General features: G+C 37.3%; 1 protein-coding gene across 2 annotated transcripts in view; it reads left to right on the top strand.

The window, feature by feature from the left end:
• ADCY2 (adenylate cyclase 2) overlaps window positions 1-17,733 on the top strand; it is a 355,653-nt gene that overhangs the window by 261,224 nt on the left and 76,696 nt on the right. For both annotated transcript variants that reach the window (XM_053657169.1, XM_053657168.1), the window contains 4 exons: window positions 1,859-1,902; window positions 5,661-5,741; window positions 8,820-8,889; window positions 10,570-10,667. In XM_053657169.1, the coding sequence (XP_053513144.1) occupies window positions 1,859-1,902; window positions 5,661-5,741; window positions 8,820-8,889; window positions 10,570-10,667 (293 nt within the window). The remainder of the gene's footprint in view (window positions 1-1,858; window positions 1,903-5,660; window positions 5,742-8,819; window positions 8,890-10,569; window positions 10,668-17,733) is intronic.

Raw genomic sequence — 17,733 nt, 5'->3', positions numbered from 1 at the left:
ATCATATTTCTCATTGAGATTTATTGTTCCTCAGCAGTTGGTTGGTTGGTTTTCAAGAAATAAGAATCATATATAAATATTAGAACATTATTTTCTGTGCTGTTGCTTGTTATTTTGCAGGTGTGTTTTTGATGTATAAAAATTAGTTTCCAGGTGTGTTTTCGATGTTGTTGTAGTTGTTTATTTCTCAACAGTCCTTATTGTCCCAGGACTTCACAGTGCCTGTCTCCCTTATTGTCTCGGCATGGGACTGCAGGAAAGATTTTAGCCTGACCTTCATCTGTTGTGTTGGAGAATATGCCCTCTTCAAGAGAGAGTTGCAAGATCTAGTGGCTGAGCTTTGGGAAGTTGTGTGTGAAATCAGAGGACCTCTTGAACAAACGCAGTTTTCATAACTGGCTTTTTTCACCATTCGCAGACACAGTACTGCCTTAGGAGCAAGATACGATATTGTAAGAAAATCCCTTGAAAAATAACTAAATAAAATTAATTTAAAAAAAAAGAAAATCCCAAGTCTTTGTTTAACACATGAAGTCCATGTGACTGTTACTTAGTTGTGTCTCTTACTCACTTTCAGAAAAATCCTATTGTCATTCTGATTAGTACATTCCAGTTTTGAAAAGTCGTCGTTGCCAAAAGTCATTTCTGTTATCCAATCCCTTACACAGGGCTGCACTGAGTCTGTATTTTTTAAGAATATGTGAGAGAGAAACATTGATCAGTTGCTTCTCACATGCCCCCAACCAGGGACCTGGCCCACAACCCAGGCATGTGCCCTGGCTTAGAATCAAACCAGAGACCTTTCAGTTTTTAGGATGATGCCCAACCCACTGACTTACACCAATTAGGGCAAGCTCTGCTGACTTTTGATTCAACAATGATAGAGCTGGTAAAAACTGTATTATTTTACTTTCCATATTAAAACTTGGATTTCAGTTATTTTTTTAATGCTTTGCCTTTCTCTAGGTAAATGCATTTAATGCATTTAACCTAACCTTGGGGATAAAGCAGCAAAAAAAAAGTTTCTTTAGAATAGTTTTGTTTCAACTTTTAATTTCCACTATAAATGTATAAAAGTGAATCTTGTGGGTATTTTTAATCTACTTTTGAACATTTGGCACTGGATGCCCCACTGATGAATCCTGATGAGTTGCTTCCTCTCATTCTGTTTTCAGGAACTATCAGCATTCGTATATTGATTTCTTCTTTTTGATCAGTGATTCACAACTGCACATTCCCTCTCTCTATATTTTTTCAGGTCATGCTGGAAGACAAATATTTATTTTTCAGTTACAGTTTACATTCAGTATTGTTCTGTATTAGTTTGAAGTATACAGCACAGTAGACAGTCATATACTTTACAAAGTGGTTCCCCCAATATACATTCTTAACCAGTGGTATCATTTCTTAACAACCCAGTTTAGTGATAAGGATGGGCTATAGGTTTTGTGGTTATGTTTGTGTTTTAAAGCATTTTAAAAAATATTTGTCTGATGCCAAACAAGATTTTCCCATGACTGTAAGATGTATACAGTAACTCTAATAACAATTTTCTGCAGGCCATTGTTTGAAACCATATCTTTGAATAGCAGGAAAATGTAAATTTAAAAAATCCAGACAACCATTCTGGTACTCCCAACATCCCGAGCTTATAGACGACACCAACATTCTAAATATACACTGAATTTTAAATCTTTTTTTACATTTATACTTAAGCTCTTTTTCTCCACATAGGAAATTATATGTTACTAACTACTACTGTACATGATAAAAGTAGAAATGTGTTTTACATAGTTATCATTGCAATTATATTTTTAAAGTATGTTTTTGGCAACTAATAGTTTTTCTTTTTTAATAGGATGTACCAATGGGTCAGCATAATTTTCAAAATCGCACTTTAAGGTATGGTGTATGTTATACTTTGTAATTTTTAAACGCTTATTTTTTATTTATTTCTGAAAGTAATTATCATCAATTATAGTAATTTTGAAGGCTATTTCTTCTAAAAGAGCAGCTACTTGTGAAAAGCCCTATTAAATTGCTCTCAAGCTTCTAAAAATAGGATTATTCATGTCGTGTTACCAGAATTAAGACAGGGAAAAAGAAAACACCACCTGGTAATCACTGCAGAAATTGACATTATTTTCTTAAAATGACCCTTCTTAATACTCATATGCAGTAAAAAACTGAATTTTCTTAAAATGAGTAGGTTTCTTAAACTGACATGGTCTTTTCTGTTTAATCTTAGAGATAAAAGCAAGGTAAGTCCAGGCTTTCTGTAGTAGAAAAAGGGCTGCCCAACCTCTCGAGAAAGAAAGCAAACTCCCTGCAAAGGTCTCCAGGCCCCCGTGGCCCTCCACGGAGGGGTCACGGGCACTAATGGCTTTTCCTTCCATGTTGCTCTAGCTTTGGAGGTCAGAGGTGTCCCTTAGTATTGTTTTGGGGATTAAGTATTTCTTATCGAAGTAACTAGGATAGTTAATGGAAGGCCCCAAACTCAAGCCAGCCTTTCTTTCCCCTGCAGAGAGGTGAGTTTATTCTTGTAGAAAATGCATGGTATCCAAGTTAAAAGTAAATACAATTAGGTAGATTGTTACCTGTAAAACATGGCAAGGAATGCACATCAGTCCCTCTTGGTGACTTTGTTGTAATGAGTGTTAATTTGTATTTTGTGTGCAATTTGAAATTTTAACATTGAGATGTAACATTCCTAGCCTTCCTTTATAGGGATAATTAAGTTCTTGAGCTTTTGAGGCATTATGTTTGAAGTGACAAGTGCCATATTAAAGAAAACTCCAGCCAATTTTAGGAATATTGTGGACCCCATAACATAACTTGAGAAGGAGTGACTGTTCCAGCCACTTAGACAGGAGCGTATCTGTGAGCATCTATGCACAGAAACTTTGTGAACATCCTTTCACTTCATTCCTGATATCGCTTTTATTATCTATCTGCCCCTCCCCGAAATTGTGCTCCAAGAGTCTGTTTTCCAAAATGACAGCTTGGAAATGCCTGGGGGACACCAGAATAATGTGGGCAGTATCTCCTGGGATGAGTGTGGTTTGGAAGACTATCATCATAAACTATCATTTGTATCTGTACTAAGCATGTGGATAATCCAGTGTCGTCTTTAGTATTCCTCCAGGGTAGACACAATGGCCATCGTCCTTTTAGAAGGGAAAAAACCAAGGTGCAAGGGGTTAGGAAAATGCCCAGAGTAACACAGCTGGCAGAGCTGAGGCCAGGATTTGTGCCCTGACTCCGTGGTGCCAAAGCCTGCTTTCCTAACTGTTCTCCTGTCCTGCCCGCCTTCTTCGGAGCCTCCTCCATACCTATTCCACCTTCCTCTGTGGCTGGTGATCTCTGGTGGCCCCAAGGCCTCATGGAGAGAGCTTGACTTTCAGACTCACCTGCTCTTTCCTTACACATCCTGGCTTTGTCACATGGCCTATGTCATAAAACCTCTCTGAGCCTCCAGCCTGGCCATGACTCAGTGTCATGTGCTGTTGAAGCATCATCTGAGCTGCCCAGGCGTAGGGGTGGGACAGGCTAGGGCGGGAGCTCAGGAAAAACAATGGAGAAAAATTGGAAAGAAAGAGGGGTTAAAGGCAGTGAGTAGTGGGGAGGCCAGTGGTGGGGCCCAGAGGCAGAAACAAGAACGAGAAGGTCAGAAACTCTGGAAGTCTGAGGAACAAAGCCCTGGCTGGCAAGTTAAGAACTCTTGGTGGGTAGGTTATCAAACCCAAGGGTATCTGTCATTTCCATAATAGAAGTCACAAAATTACAAAGAGATGAAAACTATCTATAGGTTAGTTAGTAATTGTTGTCTAGATAATTAGTGAAAACTAAGGGGCAAAACCACGTGAATTTATTGGCTACTTTTTGTGCCGTGTTTACTGCATTGACCACTGTACAAGCACTGTCGAAGCCAGTCCCAGAACAAATTCACAAAGGCAATGCCATTGTTAGCCCTGGACTTAACATCAAAGAGGTTCGTTTTCTCTGTGAGCTCAAGGTACCTGACAACTCTTCCTTCTTAGACTTGGAGAGACTTTGAGATAAAGAAAGCCACCAAATCGAAGTCAGGAAACTCATGTACAATCTAGGCTGATTAAAAAAAATAGTGTCTTTTTTAAAGGAATATATTCATTTTTTAAAGATTTAATTTATTTTTAAACAGAGCAAGAGAGGGAGAGAAGTGTCAGAGTGTGGTTGCTTCTCATGCTTCCCCTACTGGAGACCTGGCCTACAACCCAGGCATGTGCCCAGATTGGGAATTGAACTGGCAACCTTTTAGTTCTCAGGCTAGCACCCAACCCACTGCACCACATCAGCCAGGGCCTAAATAGGGTAAAATGAAGGTAGCTTCTCACCTGTGAATGAGGATGAGCCAGACTAGATGATTGCTGAAGTTCCTGGCTTAAAAAAAGGATGAAAAATAATAATTTGCCTTCTTCAAACAGCTTGGAATTTGGCATATGAACACCTCTTCTTTTAGCTGTCTCAGTATCTGTATCCGAATCACTTAATATCATTCTGTTTTTGAACCAAGGCTGCCCTTGGCCTGTATAAAGAAGACAGGATTTGAAGTCACAAATACATAGGAGCTGATGAAATTGCAGTGTACATCATCTCATTAATGATGATTCCATGAGATTAATTAAAGATAACTTTAGCATTGCATGTGTAATGATCTTCCTGTCTCTATGTAGAGGCAGTTTTGAACTCAGAAAAGTGTGATTTTTTATTCCAGAAATAAAACAGGCCTATTCCAGTGGTAATTTAAATATCCAGAGCACAGAGAAGCCACATGCTCCCTGCACACTGGACCGGGTGACCTGCCCACACCTAGACTCAGGCACAGGCTGGCTGAGGCCAGTTTGGTGAGGGCAAGCTCATGCTCTCACTCTTTGCAGGTGTTTAACTTTTAAAAACAGCTATTATTTCAGTTTTCTCCTTTCCATTCTCAGGCTCATTGTCAAGTTAACCTTGAGGAACTTATTATGTTTTTGTCATAATTTATTCACCAAATATATTATACCTGAAGATTATTTACTTCTAAGACCAAGTGAGTGGTTTGCAAATAAAAGTGGGGTTTTCCATGAATAGTGCTTTCAAATACAGAGGAACGTTCAAATCCGTACAATAAAGCTTTGATATGTCTACAAAAAAAACTGTAGTTCCTCAAATTCTTGAAAGCAGACCAATGAAAACATGAACCAGTAATAACTATTTTTGTCAACCAAACCAAATTTTTGCAGAGGGATTTCCAAAGCCACGGTGTTCTGTCATAAAATAAAGTTTCTAAAGGTAAACAGTCAAGGTCTAATGTGTCTCTCAGGGCAAAAATTCTTTTATCTCAAACAGCAAGTACCTATTCTTCAGTGTTGCTTTTGATTATCTAAAAAAAATTCACTGTAAGTGAATGGTAAGGCCATAGCTTACTACACCAAAGATCTAGTCAATTCTCTGGATCCACAGAGTGGCTGGTTAATAAAGAAAAGGCTGTTTATAGGCTCATTTCTTTTTTTTTCTTTTTTTACTTGATTAGCAGATTTAAACAGAGGTTTGGGCATCATAGAAAAATAGCCTTAAAATAGCCTATTTATTTTAATAATAAAATTCTTATCCACTACATTTCTTTTTTTTTTTTAATGTAGAACCAAGTCTCAAAAGAAAAGATTTGAAGAAGAATTGAATGAAAGGATGATTCAAGCAATTGATGGAATTAATGCACAAAAGTGGGTACTTTTTAATCTTAAATTATCATTCATTTCTTACTTCAAACTCTATTACTTGAAAAGATTGTTATTTAATGCCTAATAAATGCTCATCAAGTAAATTGCCAATAAACAGCATGAGATGTAAACATGGAAAGAAAAATCATAGCTAAGTGTACTCAGGAGGTAATGTGAAAGATCAGTAGGAATTCCATACAGGAAAACCTTTAAGTTGTGTCTTGTAACGTTATCCATTCAGAATGCATTTATTTCTTGTGCAAAACCAGAGAACATGGATATGTCTATGTTCTAAATTGCAGGAAGAGTCTTTGGCATTAGAATTCAAATTTATTAGACAATGGGAAGACCAGCTTCTGGAGGGAAGGGAAATATATTGTTCATTCTATGCATTTTATGAGTGTCTATTCAGTCTATGAATTGCTGTTATAACTTTCAGTGGTCCCTGAAATGCAGAGAAAACAATCGAGAAAGTTGTGGCATTCGCAGTCTGGACAGAATGATTACATTCATCAGCCTCTGAAACTACATTAAGTACTTGTTCATTCAATAAATTTTTATTGAATTCAATAGTGTAAACATCCTAGGTCCAGATGAAAAGCCTCCACGGAAAAGTTTCCACCCTATGGAAACCTGACTATTTAATTTTTAACCTGAAAGTTAACTCTTAAAAAATGTAAATAATTTTTACATAGAACTCTACCTTCAAAATTAAGTTGCACATCTTTGCAAAATGTGTGCTCTTCTAGATTGTCCATTTTAAGTATGTATTCTAGACTACGTACAGGGCTTATGAAAGTATTACCTGAGTGCATGTATCTGTCTGTGTGGTGTGTGTATGTGTTGCTATTGCATATGCACACAATAAAGTATCTTGTTCGGGCTGCACTAGCAACTCAGATATACTGGTGCATTAAATTAACACCTGCCTAAAGCCCCTTGTGGGCTCTAAAGACAACATGTGGTTGAAATTATTTCCCAAAACATCAACCCTGTGTTTGTAGCTTTAAAAACTCAATGTTAGATGCTAGGGACACAAGGAAAGAGAAGCTGGTCTTGATCACTTCCTGTCTACCTGCAGGACAGGCACAGAAAGATACCTGAAACCTGAACTGGAAATGAGGGTCCCTGCAAGTTAGTGAAGAGCTAGTTCTATTTCCACTTTATAAATTTCAGTCTTGTCCAGTCTTATTTTCAAGCTTATAGTACCCAGGAACATTTTTAAATTAGATTCTTCATTTTCCATAAAGAAAAAAATCTCCTTTTAATAAGTTACCATGTACATGAGTCATAGTTTAATAAATACACAGTTCTGAAAAATGAGTACAGTTATAATTTAGCTTTTATCTTATTTCATGTCCTTTTTTGTACATTAATCAACCTTTGATTCCTCCTGCTAGTCTTATCAAACAGAACAATTACATATTTCTGCAGCCAGTGCAATAATAAAAAACAACAAAAGTGCTTATTTCCCTGAACCTAAAGATCATACCCTGGAAACCAAAAGTATTACTACAGCTCTCACTTTTTATGGTAGTTATTCTAGAACTCACTCCTCTGACGTCTGTGCCTTCCTTGCCCTGTGCGTAGCTGAGTCTTGTGGGACAGTCAGCTCCTTGTGGTCAGGATGCCGTGAGAGTCTTCCCACCTCTCCAGGTGTTCTGGGAACAGGGCTGTCCAGGTAGACCTGGTATGTCCCTCCTCAATGTGCTAGTCTCCTGGGCTAACTTGTCATTAGTCCTAAAGTGAAATATCATGTACATTCAGGGTCCCTCGTCTGAAATCACTAAGTGGGTAAAGTGTGTACATTCACCTGGGCTTTTCTCGTGGATCCTCCGAGGCCCTTCACCCTTTATTTCCTGAACAGCTCAAAGAATCTGAATCTACAGAGAGATGATTGATGTATTGGAAAGTATTGTATAATAAATTCATGTGAATTGATTTTTGTTTGAACAGATATAAGATTTTCTTGGAATTTTATATCAAATATCACTTTATCTCTAATGTCTTAATATACGTATGTTCTCTCTCCCTATGTATAGATGTAGACATTAGGTTATATACACTTGTAGAAATATATATATTCATGCATATGCATTGTAATTCAGGTTATTATATTTTTAAATTATAAAAATGTTTAAGAAAAGTAGAAATGTAAATGCAGCAGTTAATGATTCATTCAAACCAGTTGGTCGCTATTGGTATTTATTTCTAGACATTTTTCTTGATGTACAGATTTCAATTTTTTTGCTTATTTAGCTTTATTTCAGAAAATGCTGTTGATTTTATTGCCAAACACCTGACTGTAAGAGGCACCATGCACCCGGCTTGTATCTAATGCTGCTGTTTAGCTTCTGATTATATACAGCATTCCAGCTGTATATAATCAGAAGCACTGTATATGTTCATATACAGTGAACACCATTGCCCTTAAGCTCTTTCTCCATTTCAGTGACTTTCTTAAAGCAGATCTTAAAACAGACTTTCCTCAATCACATATTTTTTATTAATTTTTTAACATTTGAGATATATGTATGTACTTATTCACATATGTGTATCAACATACTATGTTAGTGATCTGAACCACTTGCTCAGACCTTAAAATGAAAACATAATATTTTAGTAAGTGTAAAAGAAGCAAAGTCTCCTCACCTAGAACTCGAAGTGGCACAAAATGGGCTGGACGTTCTGTGATGTGTTGCTTGCTACAAGATCAGAAAATCGTGCTTCCATGAACCAGATCCTTCAGAACATGACACTGCCATATGACTTCAGTAAAACATTAGGGAACACATTTACTGATATACTGTACTCCCTGGTTATTTAATTGGAATAAGTTGAGTTTCGATTTGGTATGACAGTTGGTTTGTAATATCATACTCTCTGAGGATGGCAGTACGTGAATAGGAATGTTATATTTGCAGATTCCATATCCAGTGATTTGGCATTACACATTTTTTTAAATATTCAGTTTTGGATGATTTACAATCAAGAAAAAAGAATGCAAGTCATTTTTAAAAAGCAGTTCCAGATGTTTGGTGGAAGGTTTGGTTTTATGATGTCTGCCCTTTTTATTTCTAGGCAATGGCTCAAGTCTGAAGACATTCAGAGAATCTCATTGCTTTTCTACAATAAAATTCTAGAAAAAGAGGTAAGCTATATTTCACTTAAAATCAGTTATTTTTTTCTAAAATTTTTGTTTTTCAAATTCATGAAATTATACTTGTGTTTTTTACTTGTGACATTAAAAATGCCTCTAACTATATCCAAACTCTTTTTACCTTCTCTGTTATTCTTCCATAAACATATTGTTTTGCCATAGTTCTTGCAACCCAGCTTCTGTCCCTGGCTAGTCATCATTCTCAATACATACTCCTTGTGGTAAATAATATCTGGAACATTCTGAGGTTGGGAGCTTAAAGGAACATGATTATATAATTTACTACTATTATTTTGACCATTTTATCCTTGAATAACTTTAACACATACTTACTGTATAAATGGTGAAGTACGCCCTTCCAGATAGAAGTCCATTTCTTTTATTAGCACTACGACTCATAGCTCTGCACAAAGCCCAGAAGGTAGAAGATAAGGGTGTAATTGAATGCGTAGAATGTAATCACATTTCTGCAGTTCTGCTAATATAGCTTCTTCACCAACATGGAAATTATCCTGACTGTGAAGTCACAAAATTCACCAGAAAAATATGCTAGTAAATTGAAGGCAATTGTCATTTAAAAACACTGTCTTTGCTGACATAGTCTATGTGTACATATTTGCAGAGGCCAACTCTGAGGAGAGTTTTAGAGCACATTGAGATTTAAGCCCACTTCTTCATCTATCACCTGTGCTTCAGCCCTGCAGGAGGGATGCAAGGCAGCAAGGCACCACGGGAGAGAAACATGAATTCACCACCCAGATAGCTGACTAAAACCCCAGCAGCTGAAACCCAGCAATATATACTATAACTTCCCATAACTTGGGGAATGGTCTGTGCAGTTATAGCTAACGCAGCCTGCCAGTATTGTCAGGAGGTTGCAATAGCATTGCCACAGAAACTTCGTTTACTTTCGTTTCATTATAAAACTCTCGTTTGAGAAGCAGTATAGTCTCAGCTGCAACAGTGGCTATCTTTATTCCTGCATCGTTCAGTCAGGGGCAGTCCCAGGTGGGCAGGTGTACTGGTCAGTTTACAGTCCTGGAGGGGATGGAAAGCTGGGTGGCCACTGCTGATTGCACTGGACAAAGGGGAAGAATCTGATCCAGGCTCAGACAAGCAAACAGAGTGAATGCGAACCTAGACAAAGCCTGCGAGTCTTCTCTATCTTGTAAATTTACTCACTACTTCTCAGAAGCATTAAGATTAATAATAAAAGACTAAAGCAAGTAAATGGAATGAGGAAATCACATTGTCTTAGTAATATTCAAAAGTAAAATGTTATATAAAAAATTACTTGCTTTCCCCACATAACTGCGGGCAACAGACCCACAAGGAAAGCCAGGGCACCCACACGGTTCACTGGTCCCATCATTCACTCACTTGTCTTTCTGATCGGGTGCTCCCTCTCTTTGCTGGAGTGATTCAATTACCTTTAAATGGGTTTCTGAACAGTTCAACTTATAAAGTTGTGGTCATTGGAAGGTACAGCTCCTTCGGAAGCAGGGAACACTCATTGCCGGAGATGAACAGCCATCACCCTCAGCCCGCTTGTGCCACAGTCTACACTTTACTAGTGTGCTGCATGAACTGGGCAGGACCAGGCTGCTAGATGACCGCTCCGGCCCCTCTCTTTCTGAGCTGCCCTTCATGGTGTCCTCCTTCTCCCCTTAGTACCGAGCCACTGCCCTGCCGGCCTTCAAGTACTACGTGACCTGTGCTTGTCTCATATTCTTCTGCATCTTTATCGTGCAGATCCTCGTATTACCAAAGTAAGTGCATGTGTTCTCCTTTGAGATTCTCACCTGGGGCACCTTCCCACTGGCCCAGTTCTACCGGAGGGTGTGAGAAGATGGACATTTCTAAAGGAAGGGTCATGTAACATGCCATGGTGGAAGTGGTGGAACTCAGGATCTGTGAAGTTCAATGGCCCCTGTGGTTAGTTATAGAAATGCTGCATTTTCACAGTGGACATGTTGATTTACCTTACAGGGTCTTTAAAAAATAAATGTAAACTTCTGCCTTTGATTTCCATATCACTTTGATGTCCCATTTAAGAAATGTAGCCTAGCAAACTTTACCAAAAAGGGCACAATGGCCAGGTGTTGCTTCTAATATACAAATAACACTGTATATTAAAAAGACAAAACCCACTCTGGGCACACTTTGCCCACCCATTCATTCTGAGTTCACGTTCTTCCTCATGCAGTCCATTCTCTACCACCATCTCTGTTTGTGACAGGTCACTGTCCAACTTATCTCTCCTCCAGGACAGACCTGGGACAGACAGGACAAACTGGGTGAACTGCATTGCACGTGTCCACACTTTGGTGTGGACTCCCCCCAGTTCCACTTGTTGGTGAAAGTCTAATCAATCGATGATTCTCTCTCACCTTCTTAATGAGTACAGTGTAAGTCACCTGACTTTCTCTAAAGAAACAGGTTTTTCTCACTCTACAGTCTAACAGGAAAAGAAAAGAAAACTGCTGTCTTTTGATAATTAGAGATTCCGAAATAAATTTTAAGATAAATTTTCTTTTCTCTTATTATCTATTCCCTAAAGACCAAAGTAGCCATTTTTAATATTGTGAAATTTAGAGTGTTTGCACTTAACTTCAGGGGCACAGCCAGCATTTGTGGGAAACTTGAATTTCTAAGTCTTGTTTACATTTTTTTGCTTCTTGAGATGCGGAGCAAACTAGAAATAAATGGCCTGTCCTTCCCCCTGTACTCCAAACGATATCCTTATGGGCACTAAGCCAATTCAAAGGCTTTCTATAACTATAACAAAGTATTATTCATGTATGTATGGTTCAAAGCTCTCTGACCCCTTTCAGGAAGGGGCTCTCACTAGATTTCCCCCTACCCCATAAATTAGCATTAAAATGTGTGAGCCAGTTGAGCTCTTCTGAAACTCAGTGAAATTTGCCAATGTCAATTTATCCATCTCAAAGAAAGGTAACAAATCACGTTCACTGTAAGTGCCAGGCCAGGGCCACATGGTAGAGCAAAGAAACAATCATCATTCCAGCATGCACAGACTTCTAGGCTGGGCATTAGAAAGTTCTGTGGATGATAAAAGGGGAATGGATCTTTGGTATTACTCTTAAGTAGATAAATTCCTTCATTTTTTTATATCTTCCTATTGGGTGAGTATTCTTATATTTTCTCAATCATAATTTAGACAGTTTATCACTCGCTAGGAAGAGTTGGAGAAAGGAAAGTGATGTCAAAAAAAGACTGACTTCCAGGAAGCAAGAAAAACATTTCATGGCATTATACTTTTAAAAGAACATCAAAGAGATGTCCACTCTGTCTCTCCTTTTAGTTTCTTGTCTCTCTTCTGTTCCGTTGTTATTTATGAGGACCCATAAATTTGTTATTTATTTATAACAAAAGGGCAGTTCATTCCCTTAGGCGCCATCACCAGTTATTGTTGTGTTTTTCTTGAGCAACAAGTTAGATTTTCAAGCGTGGGCATTGTGAAATCTGTACTGGTTGTGCTTCCTCTTTGTCCTGGCAGTTAGAAAGCTCAGAGGAAGGCCTGTGGGCTCCTCTAATAGAGTCAAGACCTGCATTTTTTGTGTGTGAAAGAACTCACTGAGTGATTTATTACAAGGAAGGGATGCATTAAAATAAGCCAAAGAAGAGACACATAGAGGGGAGTCTGGGAAGTGTCCAAATGCAGAGCTGCTAGCTGTTCTCCCCCTGGGGAGCAGGGAGGGGGCAGCCTTCTCCCAGCCACTGTATGTGACAATTGCCACCAAGTACTGTCAACCAGGAAAGCTCACCCTTTGGTGTCCAGAATGTTTCTCGAAGCTCAGTCATGTACTGCCCACATGGCTGACTATTGGTCTCCACCCTCCTCCTGATGTCGGCCTAACATCTTTAGTTTCCAGTTTTTTCAGAGGTTGAGAACTGCAGTTCCTGTGCCAGCTCTAATATTATATTATATTATTTTATATTATATTTTATTATATTAGTCTTTTTCCTTAATTTGTCTTTTATGTTAACGTCCTTATGTTTCTTTTTCTTTTAAAAAATATTCTTGCTATAGAATACTTTCAAATATTACAGAAAAGTACAGACCATAAAATAATGCACATGCATGAGCACAAACCCATATTTCACAAATGGTGGGCTAATGTTATATTTACTGTAGATATGTTTCTGCACTTGGGGCCATTATTGTTTGGATGTGCTTCCTTATAAACAGCTTCTCTTTTTATTTATTTATTTTTATTTATTTAACCCAATATCTTTCTCTATATTAATGTGCTTTATTTTATTTGTATTTTGATTTTTTTATTGATGTATATGGACCTACCTTACCTCTTATGTTTCTATATTCCACATATTTTTCTTTAAATGGGTGCCATGAAAATTTTAACAGATATTTTTAATTTAATAAATTCTAAAGTTAATCATTACCTCTTATATAATTATTTCTTAGCATTTTAATTCCAGATGGTAATTACAGTCAATATTTATTTAGATTTGCCTATTTTTACCAATTTTTGCTCATTGGTGCTTTTTAAAAATTATTTCTTTATTTTCCTTCTTACTGGTATATATTATTTATTAGTCATTTTATTGCAGGTCTGTGAATAGCAACATCTACTTTTTGTTTGTATTAAAATATGTTTATCTGCTTTATTTTACATTTGTTCTTGAGTAATAGTTTAACTGGGTACAAAGTCCTAGATTAGCTCTTATTTTCTCTTACTATTATGATTATATTATTACTTTGCATTTAAGCTTTTATTGTTGCTAATCAAATGTCTGCTGTCAATCTTTTTACATTTCTTGTTAGGTTATCTGTCTTATCTGTCTTCACCAGGTGCTTCTCTTTTCATTAGATTTTTACCATACTGTTTCTAGATATATATTTGTTCTTATTTCCCTAAGTGACTAGGTGTGATTTTTTTTCCAATCTGAGGGTTCATACATTTGCTCCATTCTTTATAATTACCTGCCTTCATTGCTTTATGTATTGCTTCCCCCAGCCTTACTCCAGGCCTCTCGGAACTCTTACTAGTTGTGTATAGCGCTGTTCTGTCTATGCTCCAGGTCTTATAGTTTTTCCTCAAAATTCATATATATTTATTTCTTTGTGCTTCATTCTGATTAATTCCTCATCCACATTGACTTTGTAATTTCAGTGACTACTTTTTATATCTAAGGAGTTTATTTGGTTCCTTTTAAAATCTGAATTTTTATAAGTCTACATTTTGCCTATGGATTTCATTTTTTTCTAATCCATTATTAGATTTTGTACATGTTGTATAAAAATAAAATTTGCTTCCTTCTGTCATTTATGCTCTATAAATGCATTAGTTCTGCCATTTAGTCTGTCTCTTGACGCTCTCATTGTGGTATGCCTCCTTGTATTATGTGTAATGTTAACTGTGATCTCATTAACACCAAGGATTTTAATCCATGGTAATGTTGTGTGTTCTGAGTTGTGAACGCACCACTATGATATTGTTTCAGAGTTTCTCTGCCAGGTACCTCTGGGGTTCACCAGTTTTGTTAGATCCTTAAGTCAGGGTCTGAACTAAATAGGTCACATGAATTTGATTAACCGCTTACTGGGAAACAGGCTGTAGGTATCTCAGTTTTCAAAGATCACTCTTTTTCTACTTATAGCCCTAGACAGATAGTCAGCTTCTCTGAAAATTACCAAGCTGGTAGACAGAGTTTTGGTATTCTCTATTTTCTGGTGGACAGCACTTTATCACTCTTGATTTTATTAAAAAGCTCAATTCCAATTTCCCAGTAATACTATGCCCAGGAGTATGGAGCACCTTGTGGAAACATTAAATATTACACTTGTGGCGTATCTCAGCCTCTGGTTCCATTTGGCATCAACGTGTATCAGCACTTTGCTTTTCAGTACTCTCTGTGTGCGCTTTCTCTTCCTATATTATGAACTCATCTCTTTGAAATAATAATTTTGTCAATGCTCTATGAAACATTTTCATAGGATAGTAGTGCTTCTCACTTCTGCTGACACAGTTTTTAAAAATGTGTTGCATTATAGTTTTGTTTCATTAAATTTGGTTTCTTTTTGGTGAACTGCTTCATGATTTCTTTGAAAAATGAGAGGAATGGTTAAACGAGTGAGCAGACGAACGAATGCATGACTGACTAGTCATAGAGGAATTTGTGACCTTGAAAGGACCAGTACGGGAAAGTGCTTTCTTGAAAGATGGTCTGACATCATCCCTATTTGGTTCATGCTTTTTAAATTAGGCTCTAGTCTCAGACTTTTAATAGATGCACTGAAGTTATTTGTTGGCTCCTCCTTTTGGAGTTGTTTTCTCACTTCTGTGTGCCTTGTACTATAACTTCATCAGAAATGTGAGCTGCCTTCAAAGACCAAACATGATCAAGCATAAATTATTTTTGCATTTTTAATAGCTTCATTCATATTGTCTGCCAAACTAAATAAATAATGTTATAACAGGCACGGGCATTTGTTAAAATAAGCATGATTTTTTTCAAATGAAGTTTAGTTAAATATGTGTTTTATTAGTTTAAGTTAAATTAAGAATAACAGTTATTTTACTCAAGGAAAATTAATAGCCAAATTATAATCGTAAGTATTTCTGCATAGAACTTTTATTTCTGCATAGATTCTTTAATACTCATTCCATTACTCATTTTTATACTCAATACTCATTAATTATTTAATACTCACTTCAAAAGAATTACTTCTATTTTGCTTTTATCTCCAAAAAGAAAAAAAATAGGAGAAGTTTAATGATAGAATCACACATGCATATTGAAAGCAGACTTGGTTTCCTAAACACAAATCATAGAGAATAACTATTGTGGAAGCAGTTTGCTTTGGTGGACAACCAAACTGTCAGGCCCAAACATTGGCTACCATCAAAATATATAAGTTACTCCCTGTGTACCTTGAATTGGTAGATGAGAATCTTAGGGAAAAGCAAAAAGGGAAGGGATAGAAGGGAAGAAGGGAAAACAAATTAGAAAAAGAAAGAAGATAATTCTCACTATCCAAGATATATGTATGGTATAGTTTTTACTGATGTGAACATACAACTTTGGGTTCAGGTCATCTGAGAGTAAGGAAATGCCTCACAATTAGTAGCATGAATGGAAGTTAGCAGATTAGTTCCTTCTCTATAGTCAAAGACCAAAGGTGCTGGGTGGGGCACTCTGTCCCTAAGACTCCTTACCTTCTTCAGCACATCACCCTTCTCTCCCTGTATTTTGCTCCTCATCTTAATGCTCTAAGATGGCTGCATTCACTTTCTGAGGAATGAGATAAAGGAACAAATCCAGAAGCAGAGGGAAAACAGCATTCACAACCTCCATCTGTTGAGGAAGCCTCCCAGAAGCTACCTCATGACACTGTGGTTTATAACCCAAAAGTCCAAGATCTTAGTTACATACTCAAACCTAGCTGCACAAGGAGGTTGTAATATGTAGTTTTTTGTCTGTATAATCAAGTTTTTATCTAACAATCTTATCATAAAAAATGGGATTCTTGTTTTCTTTCCAGAAATGAAAACTGATTTTTGTTATAATTAGTTGTCACTGGTACAGTAACTATTTGAAGAATAATAGCAGTCAGAGGAAGCTGAGCATGTTTTTCTCAATGAAACAGGCCAGCATATCTTTACTTGGTGTCTAGGGGTATCCTCTGAGCATTTGTAATAGAAACAGAAATTTATATATGTATTTAATCAATCATTTCTGTGATAATTCAACACCTATGTATTAAACTACATTATACCAAGTATAGTTTAAAAAGCTGGGAAAACAAAAATAACCCCCAAAAGTCCCATTGTCATATAACACATTCTGTTAGAGGACACAATAATGTTGTAAACAAGTATGTATAGGATAATTCAGTGGTGCTAAGCTTTAAGAAAAATAAAATAGATCAAGACACTGCAGAGTGATGGAAGGTGGTATTTCAGATGAGGGTGGTATGGGAAGGTGATGCTGATTATGTGGCATTGAAGTAGAAGTCTGAATGACTTGAAATAAAAATGATGTGTACATCTGGCAGAAGAACATTCCTGGTGATGGGAGTCACAACTGTGTTCAGGGACCAGAAAGGAATCAGGGTGGCAGAAAGCAGAGTGAGCCAGGAGAGAGTGTTGGAAGATGGGATCAGAGGAGCAGTGTGAGGGACAGGCCATGTGGTCCCACAGAGGCTACTGGAAGAACTTGGATTTCATGCTGAGTGCAATGGGAAGTCCTGGAGGATTCTTAGCAGAAGACGTGATCTGGTTATACTTAAAAGTATCATTCTTGCTGTTCTGGAGGAGGGTGGGGTGGAAATAGGAAGACCAGGTAAGATGATGGCTTGCCCTAGAGTAGCAGATGGTAAAAAGTGGTCAAATTCTGGATATTATGATGAGTGATGTACAGAGGTCTTGCTACTGGATGGGATATGAACATTAAAAGAAAGTTAAGTTTTGTGGAGTTTAGTTTTTTGCGGGGTGGACAATAAGGGTAGGCCTGGACAGCTGGGGAAAATGAGGTTGCCATTTACTGAGAGGGAGAATTCCATAGCAGGAAAAAATTGGAGAGGGGTGTGGAATCAAGGGCTCATTTCTGGACATCAAAGACATGTGTGTGTTTACTCATAATTCCTTTTCCCTTTTCCACATCACAGGACCTTCAAGTGGCTAAAGCACCTCACAGTTGCTAAGTCCTATTATCAGAGAAAGGATACTATAATCTGTAGTGGCAAAGAATATTTGAATGCATTTTCTCCTTTACACTTTTTATTCTATTTTTTAACATATTCCCCTTTAAAGAACTTCCCCTTTGAAGTTCTGTCACCAATCATTT

The sequence above is a fragment of the Artibeus jamaicensis genome, unplaced genomic scaffold (assembly GCF_021234435.1).
Source record: "Artibeus jamaicensis isolate MK-2021 breed Jamaican fruit bat unplaced genomic scaffold, CSHL_Jam_final scaffold_369, whole genome shotgun sequence".
In the NCBI taxonomy this organism is placed as follows: domain Eukaryota; kingdom Metazoa; phylum Chordata; class Mammalia; order Chiroptera; family Phyllostomidae; genus Artibeus; species Artibeus jamaicensis.
Note: the sequence above shows the minus strand (reverse complement) of the source record. Positions and strands in the feature narration are given on the sequence as shown.